This window comes from Anser cygnoides, chromosome 1 (assembly GCF_040182565.1).
Source record: "Anser cygnoides isolate HZ-2024a breed goose chromosome 1, Taihu_goose_T2T_genome, whole genome shotgun sequence".
Lineage (NCBI taxonomy): Eukaryota > Metazoa > Chordata > Aves > Anseriformes > Anatidae > Anser > Anser cygnoides.
The window spans coordinates 102,721,184-102,738,537 of record NC_089873.1 but is presented as its reverse complement, the minus strand read 5'-3'; the positions used below and the strand labels follow the sequence as shown (position 1 = coordinate 102,738,537).

At 48.5% G+C, this 17,354-nt stretch overlaps 1 protein-coding gene across 1 annotated transcript; it reads right to left on the bottom strand.

The window, feature by feature from the left end:
• Positions 1 to 130: 130 nt before the first annotated feature.
• On the bottom strand, positions 131 to 17,316 carry CLSTN3 (calsyntenin 3). Its single transcript, XM_048051522.2, has 18 exons — positions 17,099 to 17,316; positions 14,175 to 14,297; positions 13,019 to 13,214; positions 12,318 to 12,526; positions 11,857 to 12,006; positions 11,039 to 11,224; positions 10,289 to 10,558; positions 9,915 to 10,027; positions 9,673 to 9,835; positions 8,429 to 8,485; positions 7,505 to 7,662; positions 7,174 to 7,322; positions 6,494 to 6,720; positions 5,052 to 5,222; positions 4,320 to 4,465; positions 4,050 to 4,185; positions 942 to 1,159; positions 131 to 867 (listed from the first exon to the last, which is right to left on the bottom strand). Exons 1-18 carry the CDS (start codon positions 17,181 to 17,183, stop codon positions 697 to 699), a joined length of 2,928 nt encoding a protein of 975 aa, XP_047907479.1. The 5' UTR covers positions 17,184 to 17,316; the 3' UTR covers positions 131 to 696.
• Positions 17,317 to 17,354: the final 38 nt, after the last annotated feature.

The window sequence follows — 17,354 nt, the reverse complement described above, 5'->3', positions numbered from 1 at the left end:
ACACATCTCTAAGGTAAGGCAGTAATTTTGATAAATAATATGGTCTGGACAATCTCCAGTCTTACATTAATGACTACACAGACTGCTTATTTCCCGGCATATAGTGGAAAAACTGCAGAAACCCCGAACCTTTTATTTGAAATCCATTTATTTTAAAATCCACTTTGCTTCCTCATCCTTCTTACCATCATTCATTTAGTTTAGGAGTATTGACAATTTTACAAAGCGACACAAGCTGCAGTGTTCTGGTGTTTTTTTTTTGTTTGTTTTTGTTTTTGATTTTTTTTTTGCATGAAACGAGAATAAACCTCAAACGACAACATTGGAAAAATATACAATATATATATATAGTATCTGGGGAGGGGTTGTGAGAGAGCCCACTCTGAGCCTTATGGCTGGCTTCTCCTTCCAATTTTCCATTCTTTCCGAGCCCTTCCTTCCTCATCATAGTTTGAACTGTGCCACTCTCATGTGCAAGTGCCCAAATATGTGTCTCAGGAGAGCCAAATGTGGGGTCAGTAATGTGGGGAATGTCCACAATGAGAATGGCAGAAGATGAAGGAACACGGGAGGCAGAAATGACACATGAGGGAGGAGAACATGTACAAGGTGGGGGAAGGAAGAAGTTAAAGTAAGACACCTCCTCCTTCCAGCCATATGTTTTTAGGGATCCATTGGATGGGTGTTTTAAAGCTCCTAATAGAGGTGAGAGCTGTCACTTTTGCCAATGATGTGTCGGTCATCCACGTCATTGCTGTCTGGGGAGTCGGGTGTCTCCGAGTCAGTGCTGTCATCATCTTCCTCCATGTCCTTATTAGCTCTTCCCCCACTGTTTTCTGCTGCCCTCTCCTGGCAGCTCTGGTAGGACTGTGGAGATGAGATGTCGTAAGGGGAAGGATCTGGCAACCCAGGAGGCCCAAGCCTCTGTGATTGCTCCTTACCTCCATGGGGTTGACTATGATGGTGAGGGCTGAGTCGTCCCAGAACATGTCACTATCTTTGCTGCCAGTGCTTGTGTGTCCCCCTGCAGCAGCCCCCGGGACCTCTTGCCCCATTCCCCTCCGGTGCAGGGAGTGGATGCGCAGGATGCCCAGGATCACCATGAGTGCCAGGAAGCCCACACACACCACAATGATGATAGTGGCTGCGCTGGGGACCACTTTGGAGAAAGAAAAGATGTGGTTACAGTCTCTCACATAAACGTGTTTCCAACCTGACCAATGCCTAACCTGCAGGAACTAGAGTTGCTGGACAGAATATGGGGTTTTGGTCTAAGCAAGAACATGTCCTGACTTTTCTGCTCCCCTGGGCACAGGCAGTTCCTGCCTTTGGCTGCTATATCCTTACTCAGTGTTTCCCAGGATGCCTAGGTCCAGGCGCTTTCTAATGTCAGCTTGCCTGTAGACTCTGCGTAGCTTCATCTACATAAGTTACCAGAATATGTCATATAGTAGTCATTTGTCATTGTATCTGCCCATTGGGAGAGAGAGGTTTTCACTAGAGAGAGTCTCTAAGGAGGACAATTTTCATAGTGTGATACCGTGTAAGCAGTAGAGAAAGAAGGAACCCAGAAGTGTGCTTTGCACATGGGGCAGAATACTATTCTAATTTAGTACCACAGTCAAAGCCTAGCTTCTCCACAAGAGAAAATTTGAAATTCATCTAAGAGCCTTAGACCAGCTCTCTCCTCTTTGTTCTAGGCCTGTAGGTCTAGCCTTCACTCCCTAGATAACCCCATTTCCTGGAAAACTTGCCCAGGCCCTCCATGGATTTGTTTTGGGGAGCTGTATATAGCAGGGACAACTTTTCCTACTGCTTCTGCTGAGATCAAGCAGAGCTGGGGAAGGGCGCAGCAGGGGGTGATTTTTCAGCACTCTCACAGCACATGCTGTCCCAGCAATGGTTCAGTTCCAGCTGCAGGGCTGGATCAGCTTTGGGTAAGAGGCTGCACGAAACTGCAGTAAAAGCTAGAAACAAAGGTGCTATCCATATTCTCTAAAACAGGGGGCCAAAACCAGCGAAGGGTCCTCTTCAACAGTCCTAGAGCTTTTCAGAAGAGCCAATTTGAATCATAGAATCATTAAGGTTGGAAAAGACCTCCAAGATCATCTGGTCCAACCATCCCCCTACCACCAATGTCACCCACTAAACCATGTCCCTAAGTACCATGTCCAACCTTTCCTTAAACACCCTCAAGGACAGTGACTCTACCGCCTCCCTGGGCAACCTGTTCCAATGCCTGACTGCTCTTTCTGAGAAGAAATGTCTCCTAATTTCCAACTTAAACCTCCTGTGGCACAACTTGAGGCCATTCCCTCTAGTCCTATCACTAGTTATCTGTGAGAAGAGGCCAACCCCCAGCTCCCCACAACTGCCTTTCAGGTAGCTGTAGAGAGCAATAAGGTCTCCCCTGAGCCTCCTCTTCTCCAGACTAAACAACCCCAGTTCCCTCAGCAGCTCCTCACAGGACTTGTGTTCCAGGCCCTGCACCAGCTTCGTAGCTCTTCTCTGGACACACTCCAGGGCCTCGATGTCCTTCTTGTACTGAGGGGCCCAAAGCTGAACACAGTACTCAAGGTACAGCCTCACCAGAGCTGCGTACAAGGGGATGATCACCTCCCTGGTCCTGCTGGCCACACTATTCCTGATACAGGCCAGGATGCCATTGGCCTTCTTGGCTATCTGGGCACACTGCTGGCTCATGTTCAGGCGAGCATCAGCCAACACCTCCAGGTCCTTTTCCTCTGCACAGCTTTCCAGCCACTCTGCCCCAAGCCTGTAGCACTGCATGGGGTTGCTGTGACCAAAGTGCAGGACTCAGCACTTAGCCATGTTGAACCTCATCCCATTGGCCTCTGCCCATCAACCCATCCTGTACAGGTCCCTCTGCAGGGCCTTCCTACCCTCCAGCAGATTGACACTTCCCCCCAACTTGGTGTCGTCTGCAAACTTACTGAGGGTGCACTCAATTCCCTCATCCAGATCATCAATAAAGATATTAAAGAGGATGGGCCCCAATACTGAGCCCTGGGGGACACCCCTGGTGACCAGTCACCAGCTGGTTTTCATTCCGTTCACCACCACTCTCTGGGCCCAGCCATCCAGCCAGTTTTTAACCCAGCAGAGTGTACCTGTCCAAGCCATGGGCTGCCAGCTTCTTCAGGAGGATACTGTGGGAGACCGTGTCAAAGGCCTTGCTGAAGTCTAGGTAGACTACGTCAACAGCCTTTCCCTCATCCACCAGGCGGGTCACCCGGTCATAGAAGGAGATGAGGTTGGTCAGGCAGGACTTGCCTTTCATGAACCTGTGCTGGCTGGGTTTGATCCCTTGGTTGTCTTGCGTATGTTGTGTGATTGCATTTCAAAATGAATTCTGTTCCATCACCTTTCCTGGCACCGAGGTCAGGCTGACAGGCCTGTAGTTCCCCTGATTCTCCTTACAACCCTTCTTATAGATGGGCGTCAAAACATGATAGACTCCTTTCATGCTTGTGGCACAGAGTTGTCAGGACAAGCCAACAAATCTTATCTCTAGCCTAGCTTTCAGGCATCTCTCTCCTCTGTTTTGGGGGCAAGAAACATCATCTTGTCTTTTTAGTGCTATCTCCTGTATTTTTCTGCATTCGTTGATCACCACCTGGTCCCATCTCTCTTTAGAGCAGTGGCAGTCTTGATTGTCATTTGTCTCCTGCTGTTGAAACTTCCTTTTGAAACTACATTATCCAGCCCCACACAGCACTTTTGCAAGATGCATGAATGAAATAGTACGAGCTTACAGTTGCTCTTTTTAGACAAGTAGTAGGTTTCAGACTGCTTCTGCATCAAGAAAGCAACACACCAGAGAAGAATTATTGCACCAAGCTCTAAAACACAATTTGACAAAGACTGCAGTCCATTTGCTAATGAAGAGTGGGACAAGACAGTATAATAAGAACTCAGTAAGATGGGTAAAGGGAGTCTGCAAGCAATGCCCTGCTGTAAGTTCTAACAGGATATCACAAAATCAACATCTTGACCTAAAGGAATAAAACCAAAAGTGTGTTACATACTAGGGTTGTTATGGGTGCTTGCCAAGCTGTGGCCAGATAGCTCTGGGGGTAAATGATGGCCTCGATGTATGAACTGCTGAGAACTCAGAATATGGTTAGGATGAGCAGCTCGGTTCATGTTGTGGAGGACATTCATCTGCAGAAAGACCAGAGTGAGAGAGATTCAGCCCTGTGTTCATTGTGATGGTGTCTACACTGGGTGCATTCCTGTCCACAGTGATCTCCCCATGCATGTACAAACATGTATATGTGCATGTATTGATCTTGTACCTCAACAGTAAACTCATTGCTGGAGTAGCGTCCATTCATCTCAGTGCAGGACAGGTGAAACTTCCTCTCATAAAGAGCAGCACCATGGTTGATGTGGTATGAGACCTGGCGTAGTATTTCCTCATAAACTGCAATGCTCTCCACCCCTAAGACCAAGAAGAAATAATTGTTGTAGAGTCAGGAAGCTCCTGCTTCAAAGTCATCTGGTTTAATACCCCTGTAGCAACTAGGAGCTACAGAGGAATCCAAGGCTAGGTTAATGGGAAGTGACCAGAGCTGGAGCTGTCTGCAAATGATCTGATGAAATCCCAGCTTGCACTGCTAAAACACACTTAAAGGAAGAAAGGATCAAGAACAACCACCTTGTTAAATTCTGCACAGTACATAAGCATTGCACCGGTCCACAACCTCTGGGATGTGCTGTCCCCAAGTCATTTCACACAAAATACTACTGGCATCTAAGAAAACCAGCCCCCAAGGGCAATGGGACTAAGTCAGGAGGAGTGATACAAGCCTGAATCACAGCTCAGATACCATATCCTAGCACTGTGTACTGGAAGAGTCACCTCCTAAGGGAAATAGCCCAGGACTTCAAAAGCCAGGAGTTCAGCAAATGGTTATATCTCAGTCTCACAAAGTACACCAACACATTGCCTTAAGTTCTTCTCCCTGTGATGCCTGACAGACAGTGAAAGAGGCATAAATACACATCTGTGGCCAAAGAGGACATACCTGTGATGGTGAGGTAAGCAGAGGTGTTAACAAGCTCCAGGCCCCGCTGCTGCAGCGCTGCCCCATCCAGGAGCAAATACTCCCTCTCTGGGTCCAAGTCATCTCCTACCAATGAGATCTCACAGCCATCCAAGTTGTGCACAATCTCATCTGACATTCGTGTGTCTGTCACTGAAATGCAAAGGGAAAGAAGATGGCCAGAAAGCCAGTCAGCCAGGAATGAAAGCAGGAATGGTACCCACTTAGACATACTCACATCGTAAGTAATAACTTCTCTTTCTCTGGCTAGCACTTATCTTGAGTAAAATCACTGTCAGTCTAATTACTTGCTGGAAGAGTCCCCCTGGTTCTAATGACATTATTTATGTACATGACTAAGTCACTCATATTTTGGAACAACATACTATTATGGGTCTGGTTCATGGTAACATATCTTGGCTGTAATGACTGTTGGCAATGGCAAACTGAAAATCAGGAATTTTCACACATTCACAGACCCTTAGTGCTTTTGAAAGCTTTCCATTCTCACAACTGCTGGTAACCAAGTTTGAGATCTTATCTTATTTAAAATGGCAACCACTTTCAAAGACTAATCTCTTTCAGCAGGGCCAAGACCAACTTTCTCTAAGAAGCTCAAGCTGCTGAACAGAAAGTTATGAGCAAAAAAATCCTATTAGCAAAAGAGATGCAACAGAAGTGAAAGGATATGTGGAGCATAGAGTGCAGAGAAGTAATCTGAGGGTGATGGAGGGAGCTGAGGGAAAAGATACTTTAGGGTGTGAGGAAACTGACAGGGGAATTCAAAGGAACAAATGATGCAGGAAGAAATCACAAAATCACAGAACATCCTGGGTTGGAAGAGACCCACAAGGATCATCAAGTCCAACTCCTGACTCCACAGAGGGCAACCTAAGAGTTAAACCATGTATCTACAAACATTCTCCAAACATTTCTTTAACGCTGACAGACTTGGGGCCATGAGCACTTCCTTCGGGAGCCTGTTACAGTGCCTGACCACCCTCTCAGTGAAGAGCCTTTTCCTAATATCTAATCAGAACTTCCCCTGATATAGCTTTGGGAAGGGGCAAGAAATAAGGGAAACGGGAGAAGACTGAGGAAGAGCAGGAGTGGACAAAGTAACAGGCAAGACATCCAGTGCTGGATTCAGTAAAGGGAAATGTAGGTAAAATGTAAAACAGATTAGCATGGGAAAGATGGAGGAGAGAGTGAGGCAAGGAACCGTTTGGATGGAAAAAGTACAGGGAGGAGCAGAAAGGATTAAGAACCAATTAGCCTACATATTAAAACACAGTGTGCCTTGCTTCTGTATTTATAAACTCTCTCCTGTTTTGGGTGCAACCAGGGGTTCTACTTCCTCTGCAGAACAGCAACACTTGCAGGTTTTTCCATTTTTTCTCTGACTCTCCCCGTACTCCACTCACCAGTACCGTGCCAGTTCTCATCCTTCCTGGCCTCCACCTGGTGAGAAATAGAGCAGGTGATCTGGAGGTTGGGGAAAAGGGGGACCCCATCAGGAGCCTCAAAGTCTGATGCAGTATGAGCAAAGTGGGCAGTGCCACTCAACAGGATCTGGGGGGCATCAGGCTGTAGCACCACGACATAACCTTCCACATCAGGAATGGAAACACAGGACTCTTCACTGAAACACCTGAAGGAGAGAAGCAGAAAGCATCAGTTGGCCCAGCTTTCCACCAACACTGCAATAGAGCATCTTCTGCCCATTACTGTCAGTGAAGGCAATATCTTTTTTCTGGTAGTCTTCCTAGAGATTCCCTGTGGCCTGCTGTGCAAGACAGAGAGGTCTGGTAGGAATCACTGCCTTTCAGGTGACTTGGTCATATCTGCACACCACAGAGAAAATTAAAACCAGCCCACATGCCTGAAACACCATCAGCAAAGGCAGAAGTTCTGCTAACTGCATGGACCCTAGGACCCCAGTATTAAAGTAACCAAATGGATACTTTAATAATTGTTTTCAGAAACACTTGTCCATTTCACAAGCATCACTTAGAATTTAAATACAAGGTGAGGTTTAATTTTAGTCAAAAGGGATGTGATCCTCTTGCTGAACCTAACCAGGGATGCTGCTTTGTCCACTCACTTGACAGCAGTGGTGAGTCTGAGTGGCCGGACTCCAGGGGTAGCAAAGCGCAGTGAATTCATGTAAGCCACATGCTGGATTGCATGGTTGAAGGTTTCCACATCATCACCCTCCAAGGTGAGCAAGGACTGAGAGGGGTTCACATGAACCTAGAAGCGGACAAGAAGAAAATACTTAGTATTCCTTAGCAAATGCCAAGAACCCAGGCTACGAGAGACACAAAGGAGAAGGGTGGGGAGCTGTCCGAGGTGGGGGAGCAGGCAAAGTCCTGGGAAGCAAGGCCAGGGAGGAGAGTGGAGGAGACCCATGCAAGTTGGGCAGATGGGCATACCTTCATCCCTTTGCCCAGACTGTCGAAGTCACTGTAATCAAGCCCCTCACGGCAGGCATACAGGCATTCAATAACCTCCCGGCTCTCCAAGCTACCAGGGCGCACAGTGAAGCCAGCCAAGTAACCATGGAAGTAGTGGTGTATCAACAGAGGATCTCCTGAGGGAAACATGGGACGTGGAGGGCGTGAGAGACATGGTGAGGAAGAGAACAAAGACAACAGAAATGTGAGGGACACACAGTTGTCTCCCTTACGAGAGACAGAGAGACAGATGACTGCATGGGACATGGAAGAGCAAAGACAACAAAAGCCACAGTGTGAGGGACACAAAGATGTTAAGGGAGGTAGGAGAGAACAGAGGGGTGCACAGAACATAGAAATGAAAAAGACAGTAAAAAGACAGACAATACTGAAGTAAGTAGATGACAATTTTTGGAATCCTGGGTAGGGAAAAGACCAACAGAAAGACCAGGGCAGTGACAGGTAGGTAGCATAGAGAAGTTTCTGCTAAACCACTGAATGCCAGATGGAAACAATTTCTTGTCCCCTTCTCATTCTGCTTCCTGTGAGGGCTTTCAAAAGAAACTGTATGTTCCACAGATAGTTAGGGATGAGGTGACATCTCCTGATGTCTCCAATGGCTATTGTGTTCTTCAGAGACCAACTTTAATGACCAGGCATGAGGACACTTTCTTCACATGAAAAGCGTACTCCATTTCTCAAAGCAGGCTGTAGTCCTACCAGCATTTTCATGCTCTACAGGTATCAAGGACCAATCTGCCAAATAATAAGGGTTTTCTTCCCAAATCAGCAGGAGGTGGTAGGACAGGATCAAGGAGCTGTACAAGGAAGGCACCATGCAAGAAGTGATATAGTCATGCATGGTGAAGAGGGGAAGAGAACCACCTTCTTTCTTTTCCCTACCTTGTACAGTATCAGTGGAATTCTCATTTCCCTTGATTTTCTCTTTGTTTTTCTCCTCTGTAAAAGGAGAACATTCAGACAAGCAATTATACATTGGAAGAGGATAGTTACAGGGTCAGGCATGTTTCTATACAATTATCCATATCAGCCAGTGCAAAAGAACAGCTCTGGACTCACATACCAAGCAGTGCACCCTTCAACCCTAGAGACAGCACAACACAGATGAAAGAGGGCCATGTCCCCCTCATAAAGGGATGTTGAGGCTGTAACTAATACAAGAGGAAAATACAGGGCTTTTTTCCTCCTTCTATTCCTCTATTCTAGGAATTAAGTGACTCCCATTTATGGAACATGGTCCTTGATGTGTTCTCAACAAGCCATGTTCTCAGCTCTCCTTTGAAATTCAGATGGTTTCAGAAGGGTGTCCCAAGCTGATTAATATTTGTTGGATGCAAAAGGCCAGTAGAAAGCACAGAGCTGTGGGAAGATCCCTGTGCAGGAAGAAGCAGGACTACATTAAATGTTTGACCTTACTAGCAATTTCTGCTGGAATGAAGTCAAGCAGCAGGCATGTTCCTTTAGTTTTCATAGAACAGAATCATAGAATCATTAAGGCTGGAAAAGACCTCCAAGATCATCTAGTCCAACCATCTCCTACCACCAATATTACCCACAAAACCATGTCCCTAGGTTTTGTTCTGCTCCAGTCTTACAGGAAAACTGAAAGACCTCAGACTTACATCTTCACAGAACTGGTTTTAATCCGGTAGTGTCTTATCTACGTCCCTAACCTTATTTTTCTTTTCCAACCCAACTTCTGCACAGACTGCTTTGTGGCTTCTCCATAAAGAAATTCAAGACACACAAATCACCATCAATACAACTAACAGCATAAATAATGACCTCTGCTCTCTGGTGAAAAACTTTGATAGAAAGGCCAACACCTGAATGAGGTACAGACTTTCAACTCTCCCCTGCATGAAAGCTAGTTAACTGTCATCACATGTTCTACTGCTGCTGTCCACAAAGCTGCCATTGACGCTTGAGTTATTACTACCATGGCCTGCTGGTTTGGTCCATAAGGAGGGAAGGAACCACACTGTTTTTGGTGACAAGGAGACAAGATGGCTGCAATGTGGCTTGCATCATTTAGTATTGGTCACCATTTTTCACCTCTTCTGGCTCTCCCTTCACTCCCATGTTTCCCACATGGAAACAGCATGGCTCAGGGAGTGGGCACTCACCAGTCCAGCAGGCTCCGATCATGAGTGAGGGCTCCTGCCGAGGAGGATGAATGAGGCCATTGTCATGGATGAGGGCAGGGTCATAAGAGACGCCGTCCACATAGAGTGTGACAGTAGGGAACTCAAGATTGAGGGCATAATGGTGCCATTCATCATCACAGACCTATGGCATACAGCAGAAGAAGGAATCAGCAAGGGGAAGGAGGAGAAAGAACACTGAGAAGACGTAAACATTTTCTCACCTGCTCAAGCTTCCATAGGAACTTCACAGGCCTTGCACTCTCCAGCAATGGCCAGTAGAGGAATGCAATTCGGCAGCCATGCACAGCCAGAGAGTAATGTGAGTAGCCATCCTCTGCCAGGAGACAAGCAAAGGGCATTACATACAATACTTCAAAGCCAGAGCCCAGAAACGCACACTAGCCTGCGTGATTGGCACTCAGCACTGTGTGTTCACAGTGGGCTTGACTGCTCCCAGAAAATGTGGGGGCTGAAGAAGCTATGTTCCTAAGGAGGGACCCCTTCCCAGGCCCTGCTCTGGAACACAGGGATTTCCACCTGCATGGACAATGCCTTCTAACAGATCAGCATCACCTCCCCAGGAAAAGTGTCTCACCGCTCTGCACTGTACTGCAGATCACCGTCTCCTCTTCCCGCCTGCCTTTGCTGGGCACTACAGCATGTTTCATCCATACAGACAGGGTGAAGTGGTCACTCAGCCCCTCATGGGCATGCAGCCCATTCATCACAGGCACCTGGGCAGCCTGGCTGCCATTGAACCAGTAGATGAGGCTGCTGTCCTGGCTGTAGTGCACTGAGAGCCGTGCAGTCCAGTTCGCCGTGGGGCTAGGCACAGGCAGCAAGTCAATCTCTCCTGAGGCAGCACCTACCAAGAAGGGAAGGAGTCAGCAGTCAGGAGCACAGGAGTCTGAGAAGCCTGGGATCTAGAGCACAGAAGAAGAGGGTGGCAGAGGGCTCATTGCAATGTCCTAGAGCACAGGGAGAGGAAGAGTGGCCTATAGGCCTTCTCCTATCTGGAGGAGGATGGTGACTTTTCAATCTGTGCCAATGGATATATCTCATAGACTCTGCATAATGAGACAATGCACAGAAACCTCTGGCTTCCCAGAAAAGAAAGTACAGGGAGCCCCTTAAAAATACAAGCAGGGTGCCCACAAGGTGCTTGTGCTCAAGACAGCATGTGAGCTAGGTGTCCTCACAGCCCTGCTGACTACAGCAGATATGGAGGAGTGTGTCTCAGCAGCTCTGCTGCATGAGGTGCAAAGGTATCACCGTGAATCCCTTCAGGGAAATGGGCAGGGTGCTTTGCTGCCATTCCCCTTTGCTCAGGAAAGACTCAATTCACCACAGAGTTTGCGTAGTGACTTCTCGGAGTAGTTATCCCGGTCACAGCCCTTAGCCACATGGTTGGTCTGCAGCTCCACCGTGGCCTGGATGTTCCACAGGGGCTCATCGCAGGTCTCCAGGTGAATGCTGGGGAAGAGTGCGAGGTTGCCTGCACCCGGTGTGTACTCAATCCTCTTGTTCCAGCCTAATGAAGAAGAGTGACAGAGAAGAGATGGGTTAGGTCCTGCCAAGGACCCAGGGCCAGAACGCTTGGCACACACAAATGGCGTCTATGCACCAGCCATAAACAGAGAGATTTTTGGCCCCTTCTGCACTGAAAATCAACTTTATGCAGCTGGCATCAGTGCAAAGGAAGATTTCCTGGAAGCACAGAAAGTCCAAATTCTCATCTTCTACAGCTAGTGCCAGTGTAGCATCAATCCCTGGATTTTCAATCTCTCATCAGGCAGAGTAGACATTTAGCTGTGTTGATTTCCCTTTAATTCCATTGACTTAGCTGACCCTGTAGACAAACAGCACCTCTGAAAAAGCCAAAGATCCTCAAGATGAGCAGCCTCAAATGCAATCTACACTACATTCTGTCTATGAGACTTATCAAATACATAGTAGTTCACAGTAATCTAAGAAATGTTTTTCCCATGTTCAATTGCCTCCCAGTAACTTTGCAGTACCTTAGATGGGACTGGTGGTTTGGTGCCAGAATTTAACTATATATGTGTATACAAATTTATATGTGTATACACAAACATTTTCAATCAGTAGGACTGAGTAGTTCAGCATAAAGGCAAGACAAAACTGTGTCTGGAGGTTTCATACCCTGCCAGCTGGGTTTACAGGTGGGTTTCACCTGGATTTCCACTTCAGCATCATCAGAAGCCCGCTTCTTTCCACAGTCATAGGCTGTTACTGTGAACCTGTAGAGACGATCTCCACTGTACTGCAGCTTCTCCGTGTTCTCAATGTTCCCTGGATAGCAACACAAAGAAATCAAGGAAGAAGAAAGTCTCTTCAAACATGTTACTTCTAGAAATCGCTCTATTTTTGATCAACTACAGAAACAACCAAAGGAAGGCAGAGTTCCCCCACAGTGCCACTGTGCTATATGCTATAGCATCCCACAAAATGGCTGCTGAGTCTCTGCATGAGAAGAGAGAGATGAGCAGTACTAGAGGAATCACAGTTCACGTACCACAGTTCTGCCAGCAGATGGGACTGGAAGAGAAAGAGCAGAGGAGAAAAGGGAGAGTCATGTGCTCGTGGCAGGTTCAGATTCTTACCATCATTGTCAATCAGAAAGGGAATATTGGGGGTCAGGATCTCGTAGTAGCAGATCTGGCTGTACTGCGGCGAGCAGTCTCCATCAATGGCTTCCACACGCAAGATGCGGTCATACAGCTTTCCCTCAGTCACTGCGACACGATACAACTTTTCCACAAAGACAGGAGCAAACTCATTCACATCATTTACTCGAACGTGCACTGTGGCCCTGATGCAGAGAAACATCAGTAAGAACTTATTGGCTGATTAGGAGCCATACATCACCCAAATTTCAGATTACATCACTCCCATAAAATGTACCAGTCTGACTTCCAGATGTCAAAGGCAAGGACAAGGAAAAAGACGGGTTTCAACACAGCAATGTCGGTACATAGGAGCTTGTACAATGATTTCCCATCCCAGAGAAAGAGTAAAAGGACTAATAATGTCATCTGGACCTTCTGCCTGTATTCAGTAATGTAAGGCACCACTCAGACACAACTGTCAAGCAGTCCTTGTTTCTGGCATATTTACTCGTGTGACTCAGCCAGTGCACAGGACCATCACATTTTTGTTTGGTCTTATTCACATGTTGAGTTACAGCATCATGGCTAGAAAAAAAAAAATCCTGGCTAAAGGAAGGGCCCCCACAGCATTATCTGTTTGCATTTATGTGACAGATCACATTTTGTAACATGCAGTAACGACTGCATGGACTTACTTGTGTGATTTCTTGGTATTGGCTCCATCAGGTCCCTCTCCACAGTCATAGGCCTGGATGGTGAATGTGTGCTCTTTATGTGCTTCACAATCCACTGGTTCCTTGGCCCGGATCAGCCCCTCACCTGTAGCTTTGTCGAGGATCACAGCTTCAAAAGGCACCCCTGCCCCATGGATCCTGAAGCCACAGATTTCACCTGGCACCCACAGGTGGAGAGGAAGGCGAGAAGAAAGAGGACTGAGGAGAGCACGACATGCCCCCTTGCTCCCCACTCCCATATTTTCTTCCTTTCTAACTTACGCTCTCCTTTCTCCTTCATTATCATCTCCTTGCAGTGCAGTTGTTGGTTTCCTAGGAGTTCCTCCTACCAGCTCTTACAGACATCCATGATGTAGATTGCCCTCTACTGGAGACTGCACCCCCAGCAAGTTCTCTTGCCCAGCATCAAGAAAAGCTAGAGGCTACAAGGCTTTATCTAGGTGTATGAGGGCTACACTGCCAAAGTACTAAAAGAGCACCTTAGTTCATCTCTCCATCCCTCAAGGAGGCAAAACAGGCCACATATTTCAGACAGACATCCAAAGCATGAAAATCCATGATGCCACATCTATCTATTACAGGACGTGCACAGTATCTCAGGGAATTACAAATAAGGTCACCTAAATCCTAGAGTTCAGCTCACAGGGGCCCCTTTTTCTCTCCCAAAGCTGAGGGGGCTTGCATGAGGAAGCTCCAGGCATGGAGCAAACGCTAGGAATAAAAAACCTTGTAAAAGCATTGAAGCATTAGCTGTACTTTCAGGGATTCGTGCTTCCTGTGAGGGATGTGGAACTGCCAGCAAATTGTGCCCTACCAGCTTCCTCCAGCCCTCACAGACACAGAGCTGTGCATGTGATCTTTGGAAATAGCAGAACTGCGTCAAAAAGTAGCTGGCTCCACCCTCAGTTCCCCTCCCTAAGGGAAACAGCTCACAGGATCCTAAATCAAGCTGTGCCCAAATTGGCTCCAGACTTCACTGGGGACCTCCTCCGAAATGAGGTTTGGAGGTGATCGTTTCCTAAACAGAATCCAGCACGGGGATGAATGTGACCCTGCCTCTGTCTCTTTGGAGGTCTCTCCCTGCCTCCCACCCTTCCCAAAGCTGTCGCCCACCTACCTGCATAGCGCAGTGGAGCATCTTTGTCCAGTGCAAATAGCGGTGGGTTGAGCAGGACTGTGTTATCATTCTCCATGATGATGCCCTGATATTCAGCTTCAATCCAGGGTTTGTGCTTATTTGCTGAGACGAATTTGGGGTAAGGGATGGAGCAGAGGAAAGCATTAGCCAAAAATGACAGATTCAGTAGAAAAAGAGCAGCATATCATCCAGTGGCAGGTAGCGACCACCCCGCCCCACCTTCTTCTCTGGAAATAAAGAAAGCTAAAGTCGGCTGGGAAGAAACAGCTATTTTTCTTTAGCTCTGTGCTACCTCACTCTTGGGGACCTCACCCGAAACAACGTGCTCCTTCTGGCCTTGTCATTACCCTCTTGTTAGAAGCACGTAGAGAGGCATTTGGGTGCCCAGGAAAGCTGGAGCGATTAAAAAAATGAAAGCAACAGACACGAGTAGTCTGATTCTGGAGCAAGATCCAAATGCTAAATCCTTTAGCTCACTGAAGCCATAATTAAGGGATCCAGGAGACACCTTCCCTTGGGGTGTCCCCAGGGGATAAGTCTTGCACGCAGCCATTACCACCTATGCCTTCCACCCTCTGGACTAAGGCCAAGGATCTAGACACGTGTATCCAGGTACACTTTCAGACAGCCACCCTACACGTATAATCATCTGCTGAGTCCCTTGCTCCTTCCTTCCCCACTCCATGGTGAGCACCATATTCCTTTGGCCCCTCCTTGCTGATCCCGTTGGCTGGAGCCCAGCCAGGCTTGACATGGAGGCAGCCGCCAGCAGGAGGCTCTGAAAAATGTCACAGGCCCAGAAATAGCAAATTAATCTTTATCACAGAGGCTCCAGGGCAGGGAAAGGGAGAAATAAAGGGGGGTGGGGGGGAGGGAGAGGAGAAAAAATCGTTATAAATTAAAAACCCCTCCCCCATGCCCACTCCCTGCCAAATGGGCCTCAGAGATTATATTACATGTCCTAGTTACAACCCCCATTTCCAGATAATCCCCCACTCTCCCACCCCCTGGAGACCAAGATTTATTACAACCAAGCAATACTCTGAGCACAGCATGGCTGGTGGGGAGTAGGATACCGAGCCCTTCCCCTCAAGGGCACTACTTCCAATACGTGGATTCATTCTCTGCAGCACACGTACTGCCATGGCGTTTGTGTTGACTCGAAAGGGACAGCACCCCCTACAATCGATCACTCCTGCCCGTCAGGCGCAAGACGTGTTGCTGGAGCTGGGTGATGGGCCAACAGGCAGGACTGCGGGTCAGAGCGGGGATGCACCGGCAGGGCAGAGCAGGTGGACACAGCTCGGCGTGGAAGCGAAGAGTGTGGGTTGGCATTTCTCTGTCCCCGTATTGATTAAGATTATAGAGCATTGCGTAGGAAACCCAGAGAAACATCCATCCTGCTCAGTATGCAGGAGCAATCCTTCCTGTGCGCGAGTGCCCACGTCTCACGCCACCCCTCCGCTGCCCCCGCCAGATTCCACTCTGTGTCAGTCCCAGTCCGTGCACCACAGCACCGAGGTGGGAGTCGATGGCCACAAATGCCAAATATGCCCTGTTGCTGGGGTAACAAGCTGGTGGTAGAGACAGAAACCCTTTGCTGCATCCACCTGCAACTTGGGAATCACCACTCTGATTTCTTGGTATACGAGTTCTTGGGGATTAGAAATACATTTGGGGAATATTTTTAGGATACAGACTCCCATCAGTTTCAAGAAAGCTCCTCTAAAACCGAAATCATTTGCCAAAGGTGGGTGCATATTTCAGCGTGTGAATTCACAAAGGTGAGAGAAAATACAGAGCATAAGGGGCCTTGCCTTGCAACTGGGTCCCTTGGAGCCAGAGCAGCACAAAAAAAATGCCCCTGCCAGCATCAGCGTACACAGAGCCCTGTGTTGCACCCTCTGTCTGTAGCTCTGTCCAAAGCACCAAAAGCACGCTAAAATGTCACATTCCCTGATGACCCTTGTGTGTTTCAGATTCCCCCACCCCATCCGATTATTGTCTCACTGACTCCCCTAGAATGAATTTCTCGTGCCTGTGTCTACAGCCACAGATCTAGTAACCTACATCCTTCTCCATCACCCTACATGTTCACAGAACATCTGCATTCAGAACGTTAGAGCTGTAGCATTTGGTTTTGGTCTTTTTTATTATTATTATTTTATTTAGCACTTAAGATACTGCCTTATATAAGCAACCTGCACAGTTAACACGTAACCGTGGAATAATTCCTATTGACAGATTCTAGATGCATGAACTAGAATCAGAAAATGGAGATAGAGGATGTGTTTCTGAGACAAGAGGGATCTGTGGAGATGCAACACATCCCCTCTCTGCATGTTAAGGAAGGAAAGCTAAACCCACACGGCAAGAACTGAAACAAAAGCAAGGCAAGCGGGTGGAAATGGGGAAAACGAGAAGGGAATGCTAAAAGGAGAAAGAATATAGAAAAAAAAAAACAGGTGGTAAGAGCCAGATGGAGAAAGTAGAGGGAGGGGACGGGGTGAGGGCGCTTGAAAGGGCAAAGAAAGCCCGAGAGGCTGGGGACCCTCGGAGCCCCCCTGGCAAAATGTGACAGATGACAGCGGGGAGCTGCACGGCAACCGCAGATGGATGGATGGACAGATGGACAGACGGACGGATAGATGGATGGATGGATGGGTGGATGGGTGGATGGATGGAGGGATGGAGGGATGGAGGGAGGGATGGAGGGAGGGATGGACGGACAGATGGGTGGGTGGGTGGTTGGATGGATGGATGGATGGATGGATGGACGGACGGACGGACGGACGGCGCTGCCAGGTGCCGCTCTGCCCGCCGCGGGGGGCGGCCGGGGGGGTCCCTCCGGAGCTCCGCAGCCCCTGCCCCGCCGCCGTCCGTGCCCGCGGCGCTCCGCTCACCTTTGTTGGCGGCGCCGGCGGGCAGCGCGGCGCAGAGGCAGAGGAGAGGCAGGAGGACGGCTGCGCGGGGCCGCGGCTCGCCCATGGCGGAGGCGGCGGCGGGTCGCAGCCCGCCCGCGGTGCTGGACAGCGGGGGCCCGGCGCGGCCTGGGCACGCCCTGAGCTGCCGGCACCCGGCCCCGCTCCGCTCCGCTCCGCTCCGCTCCGACCGGTGCCGCCCGGCCCCGCCCCGCCACTGCAGCGTGACGTCACGGCC

Bases quoted from the DNA above. Each gene is read 5' to 3' on its own strand.
- CLSTN3 (XM_048051522.2), bottom strand. From the start codon at position 17,183: ATGGGCGAGCCGCGGCCCCGCGCAGCCGTCCTCCTGCCTCTCCTCTGC. The intron at 10,559-11,038 runs GTGAATTGAGTC...CCTTCTTGGTAG, and splicing joins GTCACTACGCAAACTCTGTG to GTGCTGCCTCAGGAGAGATT. The intron at 7,663-8,428 runs GTAGGGAAAAGA...TGTTTCCCTCAG, and splicing joins TTCCACTGATACTGTACAAG to GAGATCCTCTGTTGATACAC.